The sequence below is a fragment of the Phoca vitulina genome, unplaced genomic scaffold (genome assembly GCF_004348235.1).
Source record: "Phoca vitulina isolate PV1807 unplaced genomic scaffold, GSC_HSeal_1.0 scaffold6, whole genome shotgun sequence".
Classification (NCBI taxonomy): domain Eukaryota; kingdom Metazoa; phylum Chordata; class Mammalia; order Carnivora; family Phocidae; genus Phoca; species Phoca vitulina.
In genome coordinates this window covers 72,531,203-72,555,728 of record NW_022589709.1, presented here as the reverse complement: position 1 = coordinate 72,555,728, position 24,526 = coordinate 72,531,203, and the positions used below count along the sequence as shown (strand labels likewise).

The window sequence follows — 24,526 nt, the reverse complement described above, 5'->3', positions numbered from 1 at the left end:
TTGACAGTTCATGGAGGACTTTGATTGGTCAGCATGGGGCCATTCACATGAGTCATTTCTCAGTCTCAGGGCAGTCACATGACCTACAGCAGATGGATCTAGATGGCCTTGATTCCGTGCTTATCTCTGGTGATATTGGGAGGTGTGGCAAAGTGGAATAGGGAGGGGGCTAGACTGAGCAGGATTATTTTTAAAAGAATGTTGAGGAGTGCTTTCCTGAAATAATGGCTGCTGGGTAGATTTAAAAAAAAAAAAGTATGTCCAACACAGGTTTAACAAAATCAGACTGTAGTCTTAGGAGGGTAGCACTGGCAGCAATGGGGAGCCTGTATTTGATATGGAGAGACACACAGGAAGAAGATAGTTGCAATAATTAAGCAGCGCATAGCTGAACGAAGGCTGGACCAAGTAGATGCTCTGATATTAGGGAAAAAAGGCTCAAATGAACAACAGGACTTTGTAACCTACTGGATATGGGACAGAGATTTCAAAGATGACAGATTATTATGTAAGGTGATACTAGTGAAAAGAAATAGGACATTTTGGATGGGTTTGCCAGAAAAAAGAACCACTTTAGCTCAGTTGTGCTAAGCAAAGAGTGGTGTGAAAGGATCTTGTTTTTATCACTTCTCTTAGTGGCTCTCAAACAAAATATTTGTCCTGTTCTCTTCCTCAGTTTTCCTGGGGGCAGACAAAATAATCATGAATACCTGAGAAATGTCATGAAAAACTAATAACCAGCAGCTGAAAGTCACAAGGCCAGCTGCCTCTACCAGGAGAACATTACAGATAGACTAGAATCCAAACTGAGGCTCAGCCAGAGCTGAAAGATGACCACAGTGCAAGATCTCATCAGAAGTGGAGAATGGTATCGTGATTTTCATGACCAGTTAAGATAACCTGTTTGGATCTTGGAAGTGAGGAATCACCTCTTAGACCAGGAAGACTCCAAACCTGAAGGCAGGTCTCTTCCCTTGCATGAACATGCTGCCCTTTTCATCAATTCCTGGTATTGGTGCTAGGCTGGGTTAGCCAAGAGTGTAGAATAAATAAGGCTCCTACACTGCAAAACCTCTCCCTGAGATGGCTGGGCTGAGTGTGAACCCTTCATTTACTATTGCTTTATTCTGTATCGATTGGATGCCCTTTTAGGTGCTAGGCAATGGGTAGGATATGGACTATTTTTCAGAGGCTCTCAGAAGTGGAGTAGTGAATTTTTAATATTGAAAGTATGGATTAGAATTAAGTAAAACCAGAGACTTCCTTTGATCACTTTGAGTTTACTTTGTATACTCTTAGTACCTTAGAGGACTTGAGATTAGAAGAGGAATCTTAAGAGCCAGTGCTTTGAAGGATGCCTGGGTGGTTCAGTTCGTTAAACGTCTGCCTTCGGCTCTGGTTATGATCCCAGGGTCCTGGGATCAAGCCCCATGTCCGTCTCCCTAACTCAGCGGGAAGCCTTCTCCCTCTCCCTCTGACTGCCGCTCTGCTTGGGTGCATGTGCTCTCTCTCTCTGTCAAATAAATAAATAAATAAAATCTTAAAAAAAAAAATAGAACCAGTGCTTTAAGAACTTTTTCCTCCTATTGATTAGAATTCCTTAAGAAAGCTTGCTAGAATATCTGTTAGTACATGCGGTGTAGCCTGGTGCTAGTGTCCTACCAAAAGCTACCCTTAATCCTCTTCCTCCTAGCAGTGGGAGTCCTTCGTCTGTGAAGAGTGAAAAGGTCTCAGGAACACTTGCAGATTCCTAGAAATAGTGTCTTCCATGTGTATATTATTGTTTTTCCTGTCCCCTGAATGTTAAGATAAATTTTTCCAAATTTTAGCTCATTTTTTAATACAAATCATCTATATGCTGATTTGTTCACTACATCTGTTTTTCTTCCTGTACATCTTTATATTAATTTTTAAATAACATTTTTTCTGATCAAAGTTTGTGAATGGTGATTATAGCAAATTTGGAGAAATACAGAAAGTGGAAAGAAGAAAATAAAAGTCTTGCAGACCAGAGAGATAACCTTTACTGACCATTTTATCATACCATTAAAATATATTCTATAATATAAAATGTTTATAAAGGTGGAATCACACCGTGCATATATATATTGCTTTTTAATAGGTTTTTTTTCATGTAACACTACAGTCTATTTTCTGATGTCATTCAAGTTCTTCTAGAGTGATTTTTTTTTTGGCCATGTATTGTGTAGATCCAGCTTTTTAATCAATCCCTTATTCTTGGATACATAGACTGATTGCAATTTTTCATCATTCTAGAAGACACTCAGGCAAATGTCCCCATAGGGGATGCAAAGGTTAAAAGTATGAATTTTGGAGTTAGACAAGTTGCATTTCCACTGCTTATCCATTTGACTTTACACAAATTATTTAAACCTGTCTAGTCTTGTCTCATCATCTGTAATAACTCCTGCTTCTGTAATAATGTGAGGGTTAAAGGAAAGATGCATACAGGTTGCTGAGTCTGAAAGCCTCTGCATGTTAGTAAATAAATGTTGGCTGTTGTTATTTTTAAGTTATATATGCATATTGAATGATTTCCCTAAGGTTTAAGATGTTGAATTGCTGGGCCAAGGTATGTACATGTTTTCAAGGCCCTTAACAGATACTGCAAATTTGCTGTCAGCGGTTTGTGGAGTGCCTCACATCCTTGCCATACTCTTTATTACTTTTTTTTGCATATAAATTACAAATATATTTTTAATGTATCTCTTTTTTATTTAACTTTGCATTTCTGTAGTTCTGGGTGAAGTTGGACATTCTCCCTATGTTTCTTACTGATTTATTTTTCTTCTCTCCTGAACTGCCTGATTTTGTGTTCTTAGACTATTTTTCTTTTTTTTTTTTTTTTAAATGTTTTATTTATTTATTCATGAGAGTCAGAGAGAGAGAGAGAGAGGCAGAGGCAGAGGGAGAAGCAGGCTCCCCGCCTAGCAGGGAGCCCGATGCGGGATTCTCCCCTTCTACTACTTTTTAGTATCACTATATAATCATTCTTTTATACATTTTGGGGTCTGTCGATGGAGTTTTTACATGTTTTTCCAAAGGAAAACAAATTCTCTGTTATTCTGCAATTCTCGATCTTTAAAAAGAAGTTTTCTTCATTTTTTACATTTTCAATTTTTTTCTCCTGATTCTTTGTATGTTAGCAAAAATTCTCAAACTTGTACCCCGTATCCATGTCATTTATTTAAATTTCTTTTGGGTTGAGTTTTTTTTTCTGTTTATAATGCAAACCTTAATTTTCTAATTGAGTTTTTTGTGTCTTTACTAACATATTTAGCTGTTTTCATTTATACTTTTCAGCCATGACCTTTACTGTTTCAGTCTGTGTCTTCTTACTATGATGCCTTATTTCATATTATCCATTAGTTTTCTGAATTTCATTTATAGTACAGAACAGGTGCTTTCTGAAATTTTGTTAGAGTGCTTTGGTCTTCATATTTTACGCCAAGTGTTTCATCAGCTTTTTAATATTTTTAATCAAACCTGAACACAGAGAAGTTTATAAATCTCTGCCATTAAATTCACTATGGCTAGATTCTCCTTATTCTACTGCTATTTTCCTGAAAGCTATTAAAATCATTCTGTCACATGTATTGGAGAGCTGGTATATGTGAATCCATCCAACTTCCTGGTATTTTAAAATCTTTGTTTTAGTGTGGACCTATAAGCCTAAGTAGATTTCTCCTGATTCTGCTGGTCATGATTCTGGGAGAAGTGAAGTTTATTCCTGGTTAATCAGAAGTGTGCTGTGGTTCTTGGCTGTTACTCACATCTTTCTTCTAGGACTTTCTCCTTCCTGAATTCATTTCCCTTGATATAATGGGATATCCCTACACTCCTGTCCCCAGTCTAATTTCACTGCCTGAATTTTGATCTCAGGACAATTCTGGCTACTCCTGAAAGCACCTTCCCCTCTGTGTGTTGGGGTGGGGTGGGGGAAGTGCAGTGATGCTCCCTGGGGTGTCTTGGGCTATGGTTTAGGATGAGTGGAGGGCCATTGCCTACCACGTGGTTCCTGCAAGTGGATTTTCCTCAGGGCCTCACCAAGTTCTGCCTGATGGATATTCCTCTGGTGACAGGCAAAATGTTGACTATGAACCTTATTGTGCTTTTGAAACTTCATTTCCCTTTTTTTGTGCATCTTCATTAGTATTTCACCATGGTGGTGAAAAAGTACAAATTCCATGTTGCTGTTTTTTGTCATCTTGTAACTTTTTCCTTTTTAATTCATGTTTAAAGCAAGGTTAGTGCTACAGAGAATACCTGGAAGGTATTAGACTGCAAGGCTTTAAAGCACCAAATTACAATAGCATGCCTCACCCACTGCTCTCTGATCCCACCATGAGGTATCCTTCCTTACTCCTCTGAAGCCTTGAATATTTGTCTTTTTTCTGTGCCCTTCTTTTCTCACATTCTTATACAGCATAGCATAAATAAAGCAAGCAGAGATTCTTTCAGAAGAATCCTAAAGTAATAGGATTCTCTATGTTCTTCATGACAACTTCTTAGATCTGAAGGCTTGTTTACTCATGAGTGGAAACAGCCCCAGACTTTGAAGACCATAGCCTCATGGAAGCAGCAGTGCCATGTAATTCATTAACTTCCAATTTTATCCACCAGTAAAAGGGAACAGACAGATGGTGTAGGACTGGGACATGATAGACTGTTGGGATAAAGGATTAATTGATCCTTCTTGGAGCTAGCAAGGTTGCTATTAACCACAATCCTGAGTTCTTGGGGAATGGAGAGCCCGGATGGAAGCTCACCTTCCTCTCTGCACATCCTACCATCACTTTTGCTTATTGGAATGCTACAGGCAAGTTCTCATAAGACCAGGGATTTGACACAGTAAGAGCTTTCAGATCTCCGTACAGAAGTGGCTGTGGATACTCTGGATTCTTAGGCACTAGATAGGGGAAGTGATGCAAGGTATTAAGATGTATGACTTTTATAATCAGAAAATACAAATTTGCTTATGAAATTTTTATTAAACTATATATAAAAATATATAGAGATTATATATAAATATATATAAATGTAAAATGTAAAATATATTTATATTTATGTAAATATAAAATTTATAAAATAAATTAAATTGCTTATGAAATTAAATCTAGTCTTGAAAGAATTACCTATAGGGTAAATGAAAAGTCTAATTTACATAGTGGATAGTATATATTTATAAACTTCTTCCTCAAAGATGTTATGGAGATGGAGAATGTGAAAGATTCAAGAAGATTTTGAAGACAGTAAAGAATGGGGTGCCTCGGTGGCTCAGTCAATTAAGCATCCATCTTCTGTTCAGGTCATGATCCCAGGGTCCTGGGATCGAGTCCCGTGTTGGGCTACCTGCTCAACCGGGAACCTGCTTCTCCTTCTCCGTCTGCTCTTCCCCCCTACTTGTGCTCTCTCCCTCTTTTTCTCTCTCTCAAATAAATAAATAAAATCTTTTAAAAAAAAAGACAGTAAAGAAAATACAACTAACATTTATAGAAGGAAAAGATCACATGGTATTTCCTAAGGAATGACATACAGATGAGTGGAACAGACAAGAGCATCTAGAAATAAGACCCACACATATATGGTCAGTTGATCTTTGATAAAGGTGTCACTGTAGTTCTGTGGGGGAAAGGACAGTTGTTTCAACAAATATACAGTTGGACATCTATATGGGAAAAATTCCATCTTTATCTTTAACTATATCTAAAAATTAACTCAAAATGGATTATATTCCTAAACCTAGGAGCTGAAACTATAAAACTTGTAGAAGAAAACTTAGAAAATTTTGGTGACCTTTATTTAGAAAAGATGTCTTAAATAGAATATAAAAAGGAGGAAACATAAAAGAAAAACCTGATAAACTAACGTTTATCCAAATAAAAAACCTGTGCTCTTTAAAAGTTACTAAGAAAAAGAAATTGAGAGTTGCAGATGAGAAATCTTTTGTAAGATATGTATCTGATAAATGAATGAATTGTATCCAGAATATATTAAAAATAACTCAAGTAATTCAGTAATGAGAACACAACCAACTCAGTTTTAAAATGGGTAAAAGATTTGAATAGTTTACCAGAGAAGATACACAGATGGACAAAAAGTGCATGAAAAGATGAGCAAAATCATGAGTCATTAAAGAAAAGCAAATTTAAAAAAAAATTTCTTCATGTCTACTGGGACAGCTAAAATTTCAAAATTAGACACCTGACCATATCATGTGTTGATGAAGATGTGAAGCAACTAGAGCTCTCAGGTTGCTGTGGGAAATCAAAATGACCCAACTGTTTTGGAAAACAATTTAGCAATTTCTCATAAAGTTAAACATACTATGTGACCTCTTCTACATATTTTTACCCAGTTCCACTCCTAGGAAGTGACCCAAAAGATGAAACTTTAGTCCATATAAAAATCTGTATGTAAATATTTATACCAGCTTTATTCATAACAGTAAAAAATTGGAAACAACCCAAATGTCCATCACCTGATGAATGGATGGACAAATTGTGGGATATCCATAAAATTGATTCTATCCAGTAATAAAAGGATCAAACTAAGTATTATGCTTTGTGACAGTGGTTGCCAGGGGCTGGAGGTAGAAGGAGATGATTGATTGTGCCGGGGCACAGGGGGATTTTCGTGGTGATGGAAATGACTTTTATCTTGACTGTGGGTGTTATATGACTATATACATTTGTCCAAAGTCATGGAACTGTGTGCTTAGAAAGGGTGAGTATACTTCATAAATTTGGCACATAGGAGAGGATTCTCAACCTTCCTCCTCATTAAAAAAAGGCAAATTAAAAACAGGACTTTTTTTCACCTCTCAGATTGGCTAAGATCAAAGTTTTGAAAATTGTCAAGGATTTGGGGAAAGAGTCACTCTCAAATGTAATGGTACAACCTCCGAGGGGTAGTTGAGGAATATCTTTCATAGTTAAAAATGCATGTATGGGGCACCTGGGTGGCTCAGTCGGTTGGGCGTCTGCCTTCGGCTCAGGTCATGATCCCAGGGTCCTGGGATTGAGCCCCGCATCGGGCTCCCTGCTCTGCGGGAAGCCTGCTTCTCCCTCTCCCACTCCCTCTGCTTGTGTTCCCTCTCTTGCTCTCTCTCTGTCATAAATAAATAAAATCTTTAAATAATAAATAAATAATAAAAATGCATGTACTTTTTGAACTGGGAATTTTACTTTGATGGATTTTTTTCTATAGGTAAGACATGTACAAGGAAACAGTAGTTTATATCATTGTTTATCATAGCAAAACTCAGGGAATAACCTAATTTCCATTAATGGGGACATTATGGTACAGTGAAGTACTACTGTGAGGTAGATAAATATGTGTGCTCCTGTGGAACACTTTCTCAAGATACTGTTAAATGAAAATAGCAGTGCACAAAATGACATGTATAGTGTACTTGTGTTTATGTTTTTCGAAAGCTGTATGTATTTATATGCTTGTGTTTGCATATGCTGTTAGAGATAGCATACACATACACAGAACTGTTATTAATAGTTGCCTCTAGCACAGGAAAGGTTTACCTTTCAATGTTTATCTACTTGTTTTGTTTGGATATTTTTTTTGCCATGTGCACATATTATTTTCTCAGTTAAAGAGAAAAAATTAATTTGCATACAATTATAATGTATTCTTAGGAAATTTAGGAGTACGTAGGTGGCTGGTCCCAATCATTTCCTCTAGAATGTCTGTCGTGTTTTCATCAGCAACACAGTTCTGGACTAGATGGATCTTGCTGATCCATCTGATCATTGTGATATTTCTGAGACTATTCCCTCTTGTAACCACTGCTTCCAGTCTGTCTCCTATTTTTCCAAATTCATGTAGGAGTAGATTCATGAAGAAATACATTCATTTCACTTTACCCACAGGCTGCCTTTCTGTACGTTGGTTTGATCCTCTAGCTTAGGTCCATCTTACAGTGCAATGCAATGGTCAGGTGACTTGGTGGGGAGAAATGTACTGCCTTCAGAGGATAATTGTAATTATGTCTTTGCATCATATTTGGGTGCCATCAGGAAGCTTCTCTAAGTGAGGGGGAGCATCGGTAAGGGAGGTGTGGAAATCGGCAGCACTTTCTGAAAATTAGGTGGTTTGGGAGGCTGTATTCAATTTAGTTTGGATATTAAATGAATTAAAATGGACGTGCTCAAGTTCTGAGCCTTGCCTCATCGGTGCTATAAAAAGCCCTTTAGCAGGGCTGTAATCTGACTCTCCTCTCGGTAATGTTACACAATATTCCTATGGTTACAGAGCCCGAATAAATGGAAGCTAATCATTAGTTTGCTAAATGTGGTCCGTGGAACAGTTCATAACTCCCAGACCTGCCAACTGCTTGTTTAGTGTCATGCTCACTCTTTCTTGGGTAGAAGTTGGTTGGTTTGTTCCTCAGAAAAATGTACAGTAACGGTTGTCTCGCATCCAGGAACCATGCACTATGGCAGCTCTCCGTGTGTCTCGGGTTGGGGAGGGGAAAAAGTCATGCTAAACGAAGTTTTTTGGTACATACTCTTCTGCAGGAAGAAACCATTAAGGGAGTGAGAGATGACAAAGCAAGAAAAGAATTAAAGCGGCAGAGGTTTTGGTCATTTGGAGAATCACCGTGTGGTTGACTTTTCAGAAATTTGCTGTGATGGAACTCTATTCTGTGACCCTAGAAATAAAATCACTCTCTTTAGGTTGTTTGTTGTTTGTTCATGTGACAGGACAGATTTCATTCATGCCCAGCGTCACCTGCAAACACATACACGTGCTGCCTTTAGGAACCACACATTTTGTGAGTTGGGACCTTTTCTGGCTCATCTAATATGTATCAGGCAGGGGGAGGCCTGGGTGGCGCAGTTGGTTAAGCATCCGACTCTTGGTTTCAGCTCAGGTAGTGAGATCAAGCCCCGCATAGGCTCCATGCTCAGCACAGAGTCTGCTTAAGTTTCTTTCTCCCTCTGCCCCTCCCCTAAAATAAATAAATAAATCTTTAAAAAAAAATTAAATGTATCGGGGAACATGCTGAGAGCAGTAGGTATCAGCTGCATTTGTGCCCTTACCTGGGATTAGAGCCTAAATCCTTAATCCACTCATGATTATTTGGACTCTTCCTGCTTGAATGAAAGTGGGTTCTTTCCTAATAAATAGAAAATATATTGTGCCCACTTGTGACTCATTCTTCCTTTCCAGCTGAAAAGGTGTTGACTCTGTAGGAGGAACCTCTTTTTTTCTTTGAGACTGTCCAGAAAGAGTCCAGTGGCTGTTTCTGTTTACCTGCTGTATCATATAGTTCTCTTTGGATTGTAAAAAACAGAAAACCTGACCTCACCTGGCTTGAGGACAAAGGGAATTTGTTGGCTCGCATGATTAAAAAGGAAGGGCGAGATACGAGGGCTCAACCCATATCATCAAGCTCTCTCTCTGCTTGTTTCATCTCTGTGTTTGTCCGTCAGACTTCACTCTTGGGCTCTAGGTGGTGACACCTAGGACTGTTGGATAACCTTCCAGGTATAAACCCAAAAGGAAATAGCAGAGAGCCTTTCTCCTGTCTCCTAGAAAGGTCCTGAAGTTCCCTCTGATCCAACTGGCTTAGGTCTTGGATTCTCCCTGAACTAGCCATGGAGTCAGAGAGATGCCATGCTTTGATTTGGTCTGTCTGACTCTCATTTCCCAACCCTGGAAGCATGGAGCCTGCCTCCAAGCATATGTACTATAGGAATGGGAGAAGGGGGCAGCCCTACCAAACATGAGGTGCTGTAATAGAAAGAAATGGGAGTGAGAGCTGGGAGGCAAATCACTAGTCTTGCGTGTGAGAAAGCTGGATTCTGTCTTCACTGTGCTGAAAGATTTCACTTCTGATCACCTCGTCATTGGTGAGATGGGGCTGTGTGCTGCCCAGGAAGACTAACTCTAAGAGTGATCTCTTCCTTTATAATACATGTGCGTTTAAAATACACACATTTGTTGACAAGTCCACACAAGAGGAGACAAAAGAGGAATGATAAGGAGCCAGCGTAATTATGGCGGTCCCCATTGCACTTCTTGGCTTAAGGCAATTTATAAAAGTACATATAAAAGTAATGGAATCAAGTCATAGTTCAGAAAATATAGAAACAACAGTTCTCCCCCTCTAACACAACCACTATTTTACTTTTAGAGTATTTCCTTTCAGCCTTTGTTCATACAAGTTTCTCACAAACTTTCAAATCTTGGTTTGTTTGGGTGTTTTTGCTTGACATTGCATGATAATCTAGGCGTTTTCCATATTGTTACATAGTCAGCATTATCATGTAAATGCAATACAATTTTCTATCAGGGAGCCATGCCAAAATTAATCATTCTTCCATCATTGGACATTTAGGTTATCTCCTTTTAAATTTTTTCTGCTGTTACAAAGAATTAGCCTGTATTAAACGTTCCTGGGGTATGTAACTTTGGTCTTGCTTTATTTTATTTTCTGAGACTAGATTGTGAGAAGTGGGATTACTGCTTCAAAGGGTATAAACATTTTTATGTCTCTTGATACATATTGCCAAATTGCTTTTCAAAACTGTTGCATTTTATCTCTTCTGCCTCCAGTAGTTTATGAGAGGATCAGTTTCACTGCATTTTTGCCAGCAATAAATATTTTGATTTTTAACCGTATTCGTAACTGAACCAGCCAAAAAATAGGTGTTGTTTTTGTTTTAATTTGGATTTCTTTGGTTAATAGAGAGGCTGATGCTTTTATGTACTGTGCTTGTTTTTTAGCTATATTTTCTGCTCCTGTTTACACATTGCCTTTTCTTCTTTTTAGACCCCAAAACAGCTTCTGAAACAGAGACCGATATCTGTGCTGAATGGGAGATAAAGACGATCACTAGTGCTTTGAAGACCTACCTAAGGTAGGGACTTTCCATTTGCAGGGCAGGGTGCCAGCTTGTTATCATGCAATCAGGAAGAAAGCAGTTTTATTTCCAGCCTCCAAAGAGCTGTTGGGTGGGTGTTTGGATATGGAAACAGCTTATGTGTGGGTGCAATTAGCTCAGCTGGTCAAACCAGTTGTAAGTCATCCATCCTTGATGGGCTGCCATTTGCAGGGATGCCATGAGTGATTCAAGAAGCTTTGTTCTTTATGAGAAGTTACTATGATAATTAGCCTTACAGAACCTAAAATACGGTATTTCCTTAAATCCCCAAATACTCTAGTAAGAAAACAAGGAACCACATATCTCATTCTGTTGAAAATGCATGATTACATACATATCCTATGTATTTTGATGATTTTGTGCATTGCACACATAGACTATATTGCTGATATTGGTCCTTTAAATATGAGAATTTATTGGATGTCCTTTTTGACTCCTTCTGCTTATATAGGAGAACGTTATTTTATTGGAGAAGAGACTCTTTCTCTTGTAACAATGTACATGATAGGACTTCTATTTTCTGCCCCTCCCTTGGTTATTAGGGGATGGGTGATTCTAGCTGCCTCCATATCAGTTTCATGAAGTGACTGAAACTTATCCTGAACTTGAAGGGTAGGTGAGGGTCCAGTCTCAAACCAAGAGGAAAGCTGTACTCATGAATTGCATAAGCATTTGTTCAGGTTTTGTGAAGATTCACTTGGCTCAAAAACAAAGGAGGAAGAAAGCCCCAGAAAAGTAATTGGTGATGCAGGTTTTATTGGCTATTGGGGAATTGATAGAAAGATCTTGAAGAGTAAGATGTAATGCAAGTGATGATCAAGAGTTAAATTAGGGGTTCTGATGAGAATAAAATAAAACCTGAGCCAAGAATAATTTATAGTCTGTTGCGAAGGTTATTGTTTGGACTGTCAGAAAAAAGCTGAAGTTTATAGTTAAACACACTCATTAAACATACTGATTAAACATTCATAGCACATATACTATCACTGTAGTTTACACAAAACCATACCATAGGGGTTTGTATTTAGCACTTAATTTGTGCATGTTGATATTGATTAGCTAACAAACATTAAGTATGAAACATATTTTTAAAAAACTAGATAAAATTTGATTATATCGTGCTTAATGTTAGGGGTTCTAGCCCTAACATTGGGCTAGAACTGGAGCAACACTCGCTAGTGAATTTGCCACAAAAACACAGAAGTCTCCCATAGTGTTTCCAGATGAACTGATTCTGATAACAAGCTGCTGGGAAGACAAGAGTTTAAGCACAGGTAATTACAAATGTTTAGTTAGTTGCCTTTTTCTCAGACACATCTTAAAATGCTCTTGTCAATGGGTGAGTCACTGACTGAAAAGGAAATCTCTTGGTTTGTGCTAGACTTTCACATTAGCACTTTCCTAGTTGTAACTAGGAAACGTAGTTGTATCCATTCCCTTAAAGAAGAAAGAGCATGAAAATGTCACGGGAAATCTCAGGACCCTTTCAAACGGGAAACTCAGTTGGACTAAGTTGAGTTGCTATTGTGTCCCTTGATCTTAGTCTGTATATAGTTGGGCAGCATCTACGCTGTTATTTAGAGTCTGTTTGTTTTTATTAAGCTGACTGGTGTATATCCTTTTATCCCAGAATGCTTCCAGGACCACTCATGATGTACCAGTTTCAAAGAAGTTTCATCAAAGCAGCAAGTAGGTGGCTTTTTTTTTTTGCCAGAGTTTTAAGGGGGGAAAGGAATACATTTTTCTATTTCAAAGAACAGTCAGTATCCCAAAATAAATACTTTCTACCCTTTGTATTTTGCATGTAAATACCTACACACATGCTCACGAGATGGACACAAAATAGAAATGAAACCAAACTGGGATTGTCAAAGGCCCTGCTACCATATTGAATTTACAGTAGAGGAGAGAAACTTAAGAAATGTGTTTTTGGGGTGGGGGGAGGAAAGAAAAGCAAGTTTGGCTTTCTAATTTTGATTATTGGAGTTCTAACTCCTTGGGTTTTTTCCCAGCCCTTGAGTAGCATTTTGCAGAATGAATCAGACTTTGCACATTACCTAAATTGAGCATTGGAAGTGTTTCCTTGAATATGACACCATTTATATAACTTCCCAGTCCTCTTTCCATCATGGCTTCCATTTACAGCTTATGATCATTCTTCAGCTATATCATCCAGGTCCCTTGCGTCATATTACTGGTATTAAAATACATAGGGATTAGGTGCAAGCTACCCTAAGTATACTGGAATCTGTCTACGTGGGGCAGGCCTCCTGTAAGGGGCAGTAAGATTCTCTACCAGATTTAAATCTGGCATGAATCTCCACAGTGCTATTATGTCAATAGTCTCTGTGCCTCTCCCTGCTTCCTTTAAGCCTTCAAAGTTTGTTTGTCCTGGTAGCTACTACTGGCCCAATTTAGTAGTACCTAATGTTCTGGTGGCCTTATCTTCTCAGAGTTGTCTCCTTAAAAGAGGGAGGAGAAAGACTTGAGAGAAAGCTGGGAGTGAAGATCGTGTTTATGTGATTTCTTTCTCAGAGAAATTCCAAACCCATAGCAACCATTCTCTAATTAAACCTCACATCAGTCCTAAAAATAGGTGTGGTGAGCACTCCCAGTCTATCTCCCAGGGAAGTGAAGCCACTTACCCAAATTCAACCAAGCCATGGCAGGGTTTGATTAAGGTGGCAGGTGGGCAGAAAGATTTACATATTTATCAGCAATTTCTTTCTTCCACCAGGCTGGTTGGGTGTCACACATGACTTGAGAATGACTGGACATTGCCTTTGATTTGTTGGATGCTGTCTTGAGACGTTGTTTTGATATTCGAGACCCTTGTAATGTTGTTCATGTAGAATTTGTTTGTCATTTGACAAGTGCCCATAAAGTTCCTTCCTTCCTTGAAATGAAGCCGTCGTTCTAGGAAGCCGGCTGCTCCCAAGTTTCTGTCTGCTCTGAGTGTGCAGTTGACTGGCTCCATTTCTTCCCGTCATCATTTTGGCTTGAATTTTTTGACAGTCATTTTTTTTAATGAACTGTTCCAGAAAGTACCATTAAAAACACTGCTAGATCTAGCCATGAGTCCATAGAACAGGCTCTTAAACCTTTGAGAAATCCTCCGTCTGTTAGTGCCCAACCTTTGGTTTCCTTTGATTTTGTTTTGTAATCTGATTTGGCTGTGACACTGATCAAATATTACCTTCTTCCTTCCTTTGCAGAGTTGGAAAACCAGGAGTCTCGGGTCTCTGAAATCCACAGCCTTGTTCATCGGCTCCCAGAGAAAAATAGACAGATGTTACAGCTGCTCATGAACCACTTGGCAAAGTAGGTTTAAGACTGAATGCTACCCTCTTCTCACTCCTGGAAAGTTCATGTCTTAGCACTAAAGCTGGTCTCGGTTCTGCTCAGGTTTCCCTCTCCCACTATTGCATCAGAAATGCTGGAGGCTTAGGAAAGAAATGTGTGAAATGTTAACTGCAGTGGAAACAGCAGTAAATGCCACATGGTCCTTACAGAGGAGGCTGGGGAAGTGCCCAAGATACCAGGCCACAGGCAGAGAGGTCAGGGGGCTTTTGCTCTTGTGATGACCAAGGGCAAACAGGAATATGTCCTCCTTGATAACCAGGTCACTAAGCCCAGTTTTCAGGAGTTGTGTGTTCTTTTGATGAACAGAGACAAATAGGAATATGTTGTGGGTTTACAGACCTGGGATTTGTAGTAAAGAGGCCTGGGTTCTATAGTTGACTGTGTTCTTAACAAGCCACTCAGTGAGCCCTGGACAAGCCATGGACCTTAATTTCTTCATCAGTGAGATTTGGATAGTAGGAGCCCCTTTATTTATCTACAGTGTCAGTGCTTTTAAAAGTTACCTGTGTTAAAGCCTAGGGAATAAAGAAACTATCTTTGACAAATGCCTACTTGCCCTCTGAGATAAGCAAGGCATTCAGCATGGGGCCTGATTGTCCTGCAAAGAATATTTACTCTTGGAATGGTTTTGAATTTTTGTTTATTTACTATTGCTGGACCATTTTGGGAATGGCCTTCCTGACTTCCCTTGCTGTGTCAGTGACTACATATGTGTACCTTCTAATCTTCCATTGACTTGGATGAATGTTCTTGATTGGAGACTGGAGTATAAAAAAAGGACAGAATGTAACAGCTAACTTAAACCGTTAAGCCGTACACTCTATGGAACTGATTGATGTGTTATGCATTTGGTCCTTACCCACACTTTGCTCATGCCATTAAATCATTTCTTTGGGATAAGTTGATAGTCAGCTGAGGAAGGTTATGATGGTTTGTTTTCATATTTCTACCAAGCATGTTGATACTGCCTTGTGGAGAGAGAGTATATGTGTTACCATAAAGATTTCCGCAGATCTTAATTATGAAGAAGCAAGAGTGTTTAGCATGTTGGTCAGAAGCAATTAGGCAGAGTCAAGGATTGCTCTGTTATTGGTCAAATGTCTTTCTTGCCATGCGGTATCGGGACTGCATGTTCAGAAACAATTAAGCATAGCAGAGAACGTGCAAGCTTACAAGGGGAATGCCCAAAAAATGTCAAAGAATCCTGATGAAGTGTGTTTAAAATAATGAGAACTGGGTTTAAAAAGTGACTCCAGATGCTCTGAGATGACAGTTTGGTGCCTATTCCACACAACCCAGTCCGGCATTTGTTCAATAGAAAAGCTGGTTTAGATCTTAGCTACAAAACTTTGCACACTTGAAGGGCCTTTACTGAAACAGAGGAAGTTCTGGGTACATACTCTGGCCAAGTGTGTGTGGAGATGCTCGATGGCTGCTCTGTTTTGGCCACTAGGCTTTGAGCCTCCTGGGAGCAGCTGGAGGAGAAGGCTTCGGAACTAGCTGAGAGCAGTGGGCTTTCCAAGTTGTGGAATTGTGATGAGAGCTTAACAGGACTGAGCGTGACCAAGAGTAAACAGTGATCCAGCGGACTCACTACTGCATCTGCCCATTTGTAAAGTGCCCTGAGATTGTTAGGAATCTTAAAAGGGGGAAGAAAAAGATTTTAAAAAACATCGAAAACTGTTAAGGTAGATCTTAAACACTTGAGCCTGTTTCTCTCTTGGGGGATGGTTCACTTTCTCCCTCTTGTCCACCTCTGTGTTCCAAACCCTATTAAATTCAGTTCATCTTTGTCCCTAACCTAACAAGGAGTACAACTGGAATATGCAAGTGACAGCTTTGACCTTGACTTTTTGCCTTCTAACAAATTTAAATCAACTTTGTTGCTGGAGTTACTGATAGTATACTTACGGTATAGCATTTATGGAGCATTGTGTCTTGTCTTTGATTCACAATCACAGTAATTTTCTTTGATTCTATGAGGTTATGTGGCATTTCTTTGTTCATTTAATCCTTAAGGAATCTACATAGAGACCATAGTGTGAGTTGGTCAGAGCCGATGTTATGACACACAGACTTAAATTCTCAGTAGGCTGTGTTCTTGGTCTCAGAAGATCGGAATTAAAAGTGTCTTGGAGGAGATGGGTATAAATGAGCATTGCTCATTCCAGTAAGGAGTATTTATTTAGTTCTGAAAAAATGCTTTGGCACCCAGAGGAGTTCTAAGATTCCATTTAAATGCTATATTCTCATTTACAACACTGTCCTATTTTAAAATTGACCAGGAAGGGATAGTTAACTTGGGATAAGGGGTTTGTCTGATTCCAGTTTTCTCAGTTTCAGACTTACTCTCTGATATGCCTGAGCTATTGTTCCTCTGGTCCACTTACTTAATGGTCAACTTCCTTCCTAAGTTTTGATTTCAGGGCTAGATCTGCTAGAAAACCTGTGTTCACTGCTCTCATTACCTATGCTGTATGCCCTGTGCATCTCTCTATCGTCTGGTTCAAAGAGAAGATACTTTGTATTGTGCAATTTTTAAAGTGCTCTTTTGAAACTTTCTAAAATTGATTTCTTTTAGCTGTGGAGAGAGAGTTAAGACATTTTATATTTAATCCCAAGTAGAAATGCATTCAGAGGGAAAAAGGTCTTAGGGGAAAAGGCTAAAATCTCAAAGCCTCCAAGCAAATGATTACCAGGGTGCATCCAAATCACAGAGCTCTTGGGTTTGTTTCAGACCTCCAAGGGAACATAAAAATTATAGGCAACTATGCACCTATTTTTGTTGTTCCAGCTTAAATCTACTATGAGAATTAGATGTTTTCTATTTGGATCCTGGAATCTAGTATACAATCTGGAGTCATGTGCCTCAAAGCACAGCTAGACTCACCTGGGGTGTTTGTTTACAATTGATATTGAGGGACCCCACCCCTGCTCTACTAAATTGGACTCTCCTTGGGAATCTGCATGTCTGGTTTATTTCCCAGGTAATTATGATGCAAAGTCTTTTGAGAACCACTGGCCAAGAGAATGGGCCATATGCAGGGATTTTCTAGGAGAGAGAAATGATTTTGAGTGGAAAGGATTGGCATTTAGGAAGGTAATAGAAGTAGGACAAAGAAGCTCAAAGCAGTGAATTCAAAAAGGAGATTTCATAATCAAATTACTAAAAAAAAAATCCAGTTTTGATTTCCCATATCCTTACAGTTTGACATTGCATTAAATTGAGTGTTCAGCAAATGGTTTTGTTTTAAAATCATGCATAAAACATTTTTTTTTATTTTGCATAAAGCATTTTTAATAATAAAATGGTCCCCAGCTAGCTCCGGGATCTTGTGGAAATTAGTCAACCTCTCTCAGCCTCAGTTTTCTGAGTTCCCTTCTAATCATGTGATTCTGCGTTTTCATCAGGTAAAAGGAGTGGAGAAGACAAAAAGTTCCCAATATTATAATTGTAGAAAGAAATAAGAGTAGATGAATAATAAAGACAAATTTCATGGTAGTTTCCTAATGTTTACATATTATGATGACTCCAAGTATGTTGCATATCCTCACACATACCATTCATAGTGACTCATCATCATTTTATTACAGTGTTTATGCTGCATTGGGAGGATTTCAAAGGACTCTCCATACATCAGGAGTGGCTATTAAAAATACCTTTTCACAGCTGGTTTTCCCAAAACACTTATTGAGAAATCAATCTTAGCCTCTTCTTTTTTTCAAGCAACTATTCCTTTGTTGCTAGGATGTTGTGAAAGTGGTAGAGCCCTTTTCTTGCTTCTACAAAGAGGTATTGTATCCTTTAGGATGCTCTGGGCTGTAAGAAACAGAAAATCCAATTCGAAATGGCTTAAACAATAAAGGAATCTGTTTCTCATTACACAGAATCAGCCCTAAGGGTTGGTTAATTTCTTGGCTCATGAAATAACTCAGGTTATTTCTATGGTGTTGCTCCCAGCCAGCATCACTGTGCTGTCTATGTCTAGGTCAGTGTCATAAGATGTTGTGTTGCATCCTTGCGCATTTGTGGTTGTCCAGAGGCAGAAAAAGCATTATTTTTTCTTTGCTTCTCTTTTTAAGAGCTAGGATGATATTTTCCCCAGAAGTTCTCCAGACTTCCCATCACATCTTACTGGTTTGATGCAATCTCCAACAAGGGGAATGGGGCTACCATGATTTTTTACACCAAACAGGACTTCCCTGGGCCATTGGTGGGAGGCCTGGATATCAGTATAAAAGCTCTGAGTAGGCAGTGTCTAATGCTTACTGCAAATAGTCTTGATAAAATAAGATTCAATGGAGAGCATTAAATCTATTGAATGATCTTCATGTGGTGTGCTAACTCGATTAAGACATATGGGACAGATAAGGCAATTTGGGAGGGAAGAGGAATACATCTGAGTATGGGCACACATACACTAAACTAAGATTTGAGGGGTGGAAGGTGAGAGAGAAATGAGGAGGGCAAAATCAACTTTAGTCTCATTGCCACTTGCTGATTCCTATTGTTCTTTTCATTACCCAGTCGTCTCATGTCTATTTGGATGATCTGTTACTTGTTGTGGCTTTGCAAAAATGACAAAATTCTGTATATTGCAGAAATCATAAAATGATTTGGGGCAAATGCTTGGCATACAAGTAAGACCTTGTCAAAATATGTAGACTCCATTGTCACAAGTTATCAAGAGTTAAGCATCTAGTGGCTTGGCTGTTTTCACCTTTCTGTGACTGGAGTATGAGTACTTCCAGGCATTCCTGCCAATCAAGAAGGATGTATTCATATTTCCTTAATGATCAGAAGGAGAGTGAATTGGGTTCATTTACAAATGCCTGTGGTTATAAAGAAAGTCATTGCTAGGTCTTGGCATCAAGGAGGATGGACCGTGATGGTTAACTAGCATTCTTCGAAGTTCTTAAAAGAGGGTCAAAATAAAAGGAAGTGGGCATGGATACTTGGCATTAACATATATCATATAGATATTCTAATATTCCTTCTTCCTCCATCCCAAGTCTGAAGGCTAAGATTTAATTTAGTGACGAACTGTTGAACATGAGAAGAGCTAGTTATTTGCTTGCCCTCAAGACTAGTCCAAGCAAAATAGCTGTGGAATTTTACAAAGCACATTTAAAAGAAAATAGTGCTTTTGAGATGATCACTTTCTAAAATGGAAAGCTCCTGTGAGCTTCTCTGGCAATCTTCCCTCGGCCACACACCCTGGCTCCTAAACCTTCCTTCTCTCTAGTAACCACTGGACACCCACTGCTGCTGGTACGGAATTGCTTGGCTGCTGGGCCACTGGTGGTGTGCCCTGATACCCCCATGGAGCCATGTTGACCACATTCTCCAGTCCCATTTGGCTTCTAACTCACCGAATCCTACCCAGAACTGATAGTTTTGGTGATTTTAACCCGTTTCTACCTCTTGAATCTCCCCAGCCCCCTAGTCCAAGCTGGTATTCTCTCTTTCCCAGACTGCTTGCAAAGGCCTCCTCCCAGCTTGCTCTGGCTCCCTTCCAGTCCGCAGAATGCATGCTCTGCAGCCGGGGAACTTGGAGCACTGCAGATCTCCACATGTGATTCCCTTGCTTAAAAAAATTCAAAGGAAACTTTCCCATTGCTCTGAAGATAAAACTCAGGGTACGGCCTCTAACACCTTGTCTGGACTGGACCCTCTCACACGTAGCAGCCTCATCTTGTGTCCCTTCATGATCACCTCTGCATCCCTGCTGTGTGGCTCACATAGACACTCAACGAATATTTGTCAAGTAGAAGCATGAAGAGTCTCTTGACCATTTCTCAAACATTCTCTTTCCAACTCCCTCTTTTTACCTTGTGCAATTCATTTTCCTCTGTCTGGAATGGTCCCTCCCCAGTCTCTGCCTGGCAAAGTCTACCTCATTCTTTAGCCCCAGCTCAGATGTCACTGACCACAAGAATCCTTTCTGCCTCAAGGGGCGCTCTCGCTTTCCTCAGCTCCCATAGCCTTTGCTTATTTCTCCCTTTTAGCAGGTATCACATTCCACCTTATGGGACAGTTGATCAAGTGTCTATCTTCTTAATCCTACTAGGTCGTAAACTCCCATGGGACAGGCAGTCTGTCTTCCTTTATCTTTTGTTTCTTACTTAGAGGTTGCAAACAAGGGTGTCCAGCCAGAGTAGTGCATACATGCATTCCGTTTGGTATTGTTGTTCCACATGTTGCCATTTTTAAAATTTGGACAGATTTCTAACATTTTTAACGGGGGTGATTTTACTTGAAAAAATTTAGATCTCTTTGCTCACAGTTGGCTCCAACTGGCTAGAGGCCACACCCTAACCCCCTGGGCGTGCCTTCTTCAGTGCACTAAATCCTAGCTGTCCCTGTTGTCCCTTGTGTCTGGTCTACCTCTTTTGTGCCCCTCCACCTGCCTGGCCATGGGGTCGGCATTTGGATTTTCAGCACCTGGCCCTCCTATCTGCTAATCCCAAAAGAGGGGCTAGATATTGGGTGATCACATACTTAATGAACAAGCAGAAATGGGCTGGGAGAATCACTTCCCTGACCAGCTATGTTTTTCTCCTGAAATATTTATTATTTCTGATAAATTAGAGGTCCCTGGAAGAAGTTAGGAAGAAGTGCTTCCAGGCCTGTTTATGTGTATGGGCTGGGGAGGAGAATGTATTTTTTTAAGACTAAGAATGGGATTCTCAAAGGACCTTCTCTAGCTATTTTTGGCACAGTGAAAGGAAAATCTATTTAAAGGGATACTGCAAAGAGGAGAACCACATATTTTAAAGCAAACAGGCAACTTAGCACTTTAAATTAATGGAAATGTAGACAAAATTAGAGCTCAATCCTTACTTAGCTGCCAGACCTTCACTTACTTTTCAACTCAAGAATTTCTCTGTTCTATGACCTTTCAACCTTTAGGGTTAGGAGAAGGAAAGATACAAGTTCAGTTTAGATTTTTGCTCTTAAAAAAAAAAAATCATAATTTCTGAATTCAAAGAACTAAATCCTTCACAGCCTAAGAAACATGCATTCTGCAAGGGGAAATTCTTGGCTTCAAGCTGTTAATGCTCAGCAGTCTTGGAGCGCCTTTGATTTGGGTCTCCTGTTTGCACTGAGTTGTTCCACTTCTGTTGGGTTAATGTTTTCAATGACTTTCCTGTTCTCTGATGTACCTCTTCCTCTTCTGACCCCAGAGTCAGCCACGGAGTTTCCCTCTCAAATTCCAGGAGGAGCAAAGAGAAAGACACTATCTTCTCCTTTCTCAGTGGCTGCCCCCATTTATTGTGGGGTGTTATCAAAGCGAGGGTATTAACTAACATGGACATGACTTTGTTTCTTCTTTGCTAACTTTTAGCAGAGCCAGATTTCTTTCTTTCTCTCTTCTTTTCTTTTTCCTTTATGTCCTTTCTTTTTAAGTCTCTTTCGTTCCCGAATTTGAGTCATCTTTCTTTTTCTTCTTGGTGAATCTAGCTAAAGTTTCATCTGTTTTGTTTATCTTTTCAAAAAAGCCAGCTCTTCGTTTCCTTGATCTTGTCTGTTGCCCTTTTAGTCCCCATTTCATTTATTTCTGCTCTGATGAGCCGTCCGTCTTTCTTAGGCATTAGGCCTACGATTGATTTTGTTAAATTCTCTCTTTGGCGGCACAGCAGTGATGGATTCACTCCCATTGTGTCCTCTTTGCACTGAATGGTGAGCATTATCTGTAATACTTGTTTTCTTAATACCGACCGGTTTCCCAACCAGTTCTTCACAACTCCTGTGGCTCACACCTGGCAGCTGCAGTTGAGGCAGCCGGCAGACTTCTACGTAGTCGAAGCTCATCATTGAGAGCACAGTGATTAAGAGACCATTTCTGAAGCCAGACCGCCTGGTCTTGCTCTTGTCCCTTCTATAACCTCACGTGAGTTATTTCTCTATGCCTGAATCTCCTCATGTGAAAACGGAGCTCAAATAATACTATCAGAAACTTCTAAGTTAGCACATGAGATTCTCTTGGCTTGTCCTGGGTGTATGTCAGCCAGCACTGCGGGAACCGGGTGTAGCCTGCACCTTGCTTCATGCAAGTGCAGCCTGGCACCTTGTCGCCTCGTGCCCAGACCAGGTGCCTCCTGCCTCTGCCCTCCCACCCCAGGGAGGCATGACACCAAGTGGCATCAATGCACGCACAACCTGGAAGCAAGGGGATATTTTAAAAGGCCTGAGGGGAACCTTTGACTAATGGGGGGTAGGAGCTGGGCATTCCAGACAGCAGTCCTTAGCCGCTCATGAGATGGTCCCAAGAGATGAAGCAAGTGCCAGTGCTTGAACCTGGCGGTGGCTGGCTTCTCTGCCTCACTCCCCCTGCGAACCCCCTAGGAAAGCCTAGAGAAGTAAGGTATAGAAGCCTTCACCTATTTTACTCTTCTTTCTGGGAAACCTAGAGACAGCAATAGCACCTGCCCTCTCGGGGTTGTTGTGAGGATTAAATGAATTAATCCACATAGAGCTCTTAGAAGAGTGTCTGGCATATAGGACACCCTCCATAACTGTCAGCTTTTATAATCTATTTGAGGAATTGGGGGATGGGGGAAGGAGGGTCATGGAGCCGTGTCTTGTAAAGTGAGGGAAAATAGGAGAATTGTTCAAGTGATTAAGCCAAAACAAGTCATTCTTACTCAGGGGATGGGACTTTCTTCATAGTTCCATTATTGGCGAGCAAAAACCTTAGGGATTGATGCTGACGACGTAGCACACACAGCTCTTGTCCACTTGGATTTTTGTGTGTGCATGTGTTTATTTTTGCTCTAGTTTTGTTTTCTTGGCAGTCTGTGTGCATTTGGCCAAAGGGCCGACCATTGCTTTCACCCTTCCTAGCAAGGGATATGCCAGCGCAGGGTCATCTGGGAGAAAGAGCGCATTAATACCTGCTTTCAGGTCATACCTTACACCAGGCTTCACACTTCCCTGTGAGTATTCAGGGCTCTTCATGAGTCAAATGCCCTGTAGAGCGCAGTGCACCTGTTTGAAAGAAGCTATGTGGGGCTGACTTCTTTGGAAGGTTAGCAACTACTCACCTTCACCCTCCTGCTTCTTAGTGTTGCAAGGCTGATTTCATCTCAGAAGCAGCTGTCTGTGCTGCAGTTTAATAACTATTAATTTCCTGGAGGGGAATGACACGTTATATCATGAAGACTCATCTTAGTCTGCATGGTCTGGAAATTTCCACTCATCTTTGTGATCTTCAAAATGTTTCTCTTTGTGGGAGAGTCTGACTTTCCTTCATTCTTCCTCAGTTCGCCTGCCCTCTCAGATGCCATTCCCAGATTAAACACTGCCATCCGCTGTAAAAACGGTTCTCTGTGCCTCCAGCTTACCCCGGAGTGCACTCTTGATGTGGATTTCCCTCCCTGAGTTAGTGACGTCTGTATTGAAGTATTAATCTACACTCTCAGGAAAGCTTTATGCGTATTCATCTTCGTTCTGTCTTGGTAGACACTCTTGCAGCTTAACTCAAAAAAGGGTTTGAAGAAATTGTCAGGGGATTTGAATTTTGGTGTCTCTCTTTTCTGCTTTCTCACATGAGTGGACATGTTTTTAAGTAGTTTAGCATACTGCTTTAGTGTTTCCCATTTGGTATTGTAAATGTAAATCATTATTTCTTGGTTCTGGGAGAGGAACTCAAATTGTTGGGCTTATTGGTATATTGGAAGCTGGTCTTCCTATGCATTGAGGAGTGTACAGGACTTGATAAAATAGGATCTCTATTTTATAAAAGTCAGACTTTCTTTTTTTTTTTTTAAAGATTTTATTTAGAAAGTGTGTGAGTGGAGTCAGGGGGAGGGGCAGAAGGAGAGGGAGGAGAAAGAGAATCTCAAGTAGACTCCACACTGAGCATGGAGCCTGGCGCAGGGCTTGATCTCAAAACCCTGAAATCACGACCTGAGCTGAAATCAAGAGTTGGATGCTGAACCGACTGAGCCACCCGGGTGCCCCTAAAAGTCAGACTTTCAGTGAGAACATGGGTAACCCTAGGCCTCAAGAAAGAGTTGGTATATTAGGTCATTGGTTGTAAACAACAGAAGTCAACTGTGGCTAATAAAAATAGAATGGAATTTATTGGGAGTCTTCCGGGTCGATCACATAATTGAATGTAGAGTTGAACCATCAGACATTGGAAAGCAACCGCAAGGGCCCTTATGTGCCTGGTATCCTGCTACATGTTCTTAGGCCATTCACTCTTACTCTTGTAGATTGTCTCAGA

The 24,526-nt window shown here is 40.0% G+C and overlaps 1 protein-coding gene across 5 annotated transcripts in view; it reads left to right on the top strand.

The window, feature by feature from the left end:
• The window catches only part of ARHGAP26 (Rho GTPase activating protein 26), a 414,246-nt gene that overhangs the window by 249,015 nt on the left and 140,705 nt on the right, over window positions 1-24,526 (top strand). For all 5 annotated transcript variants that reach the window (XM_032404464.1, XM_032404465.1, XM_032404462.1 and 2 more), the window contains 3 exons: window positions 10,817-10,904; window positions 12,559-12,617; window positions 14,144-14,249. In XM_032404464.1, coding sequence (XP_032260355.1) covers window positions 10,817-10,904; window positions 12,559-12,617; window positions 14,144-14,249 — 253 coding nt within the window. The remainder of the gene's footprint in view (window positions 1-10,816; window positions 10,905-12,558; window positions 12,618-14,143; window positions 14,250-24,526) is intronic.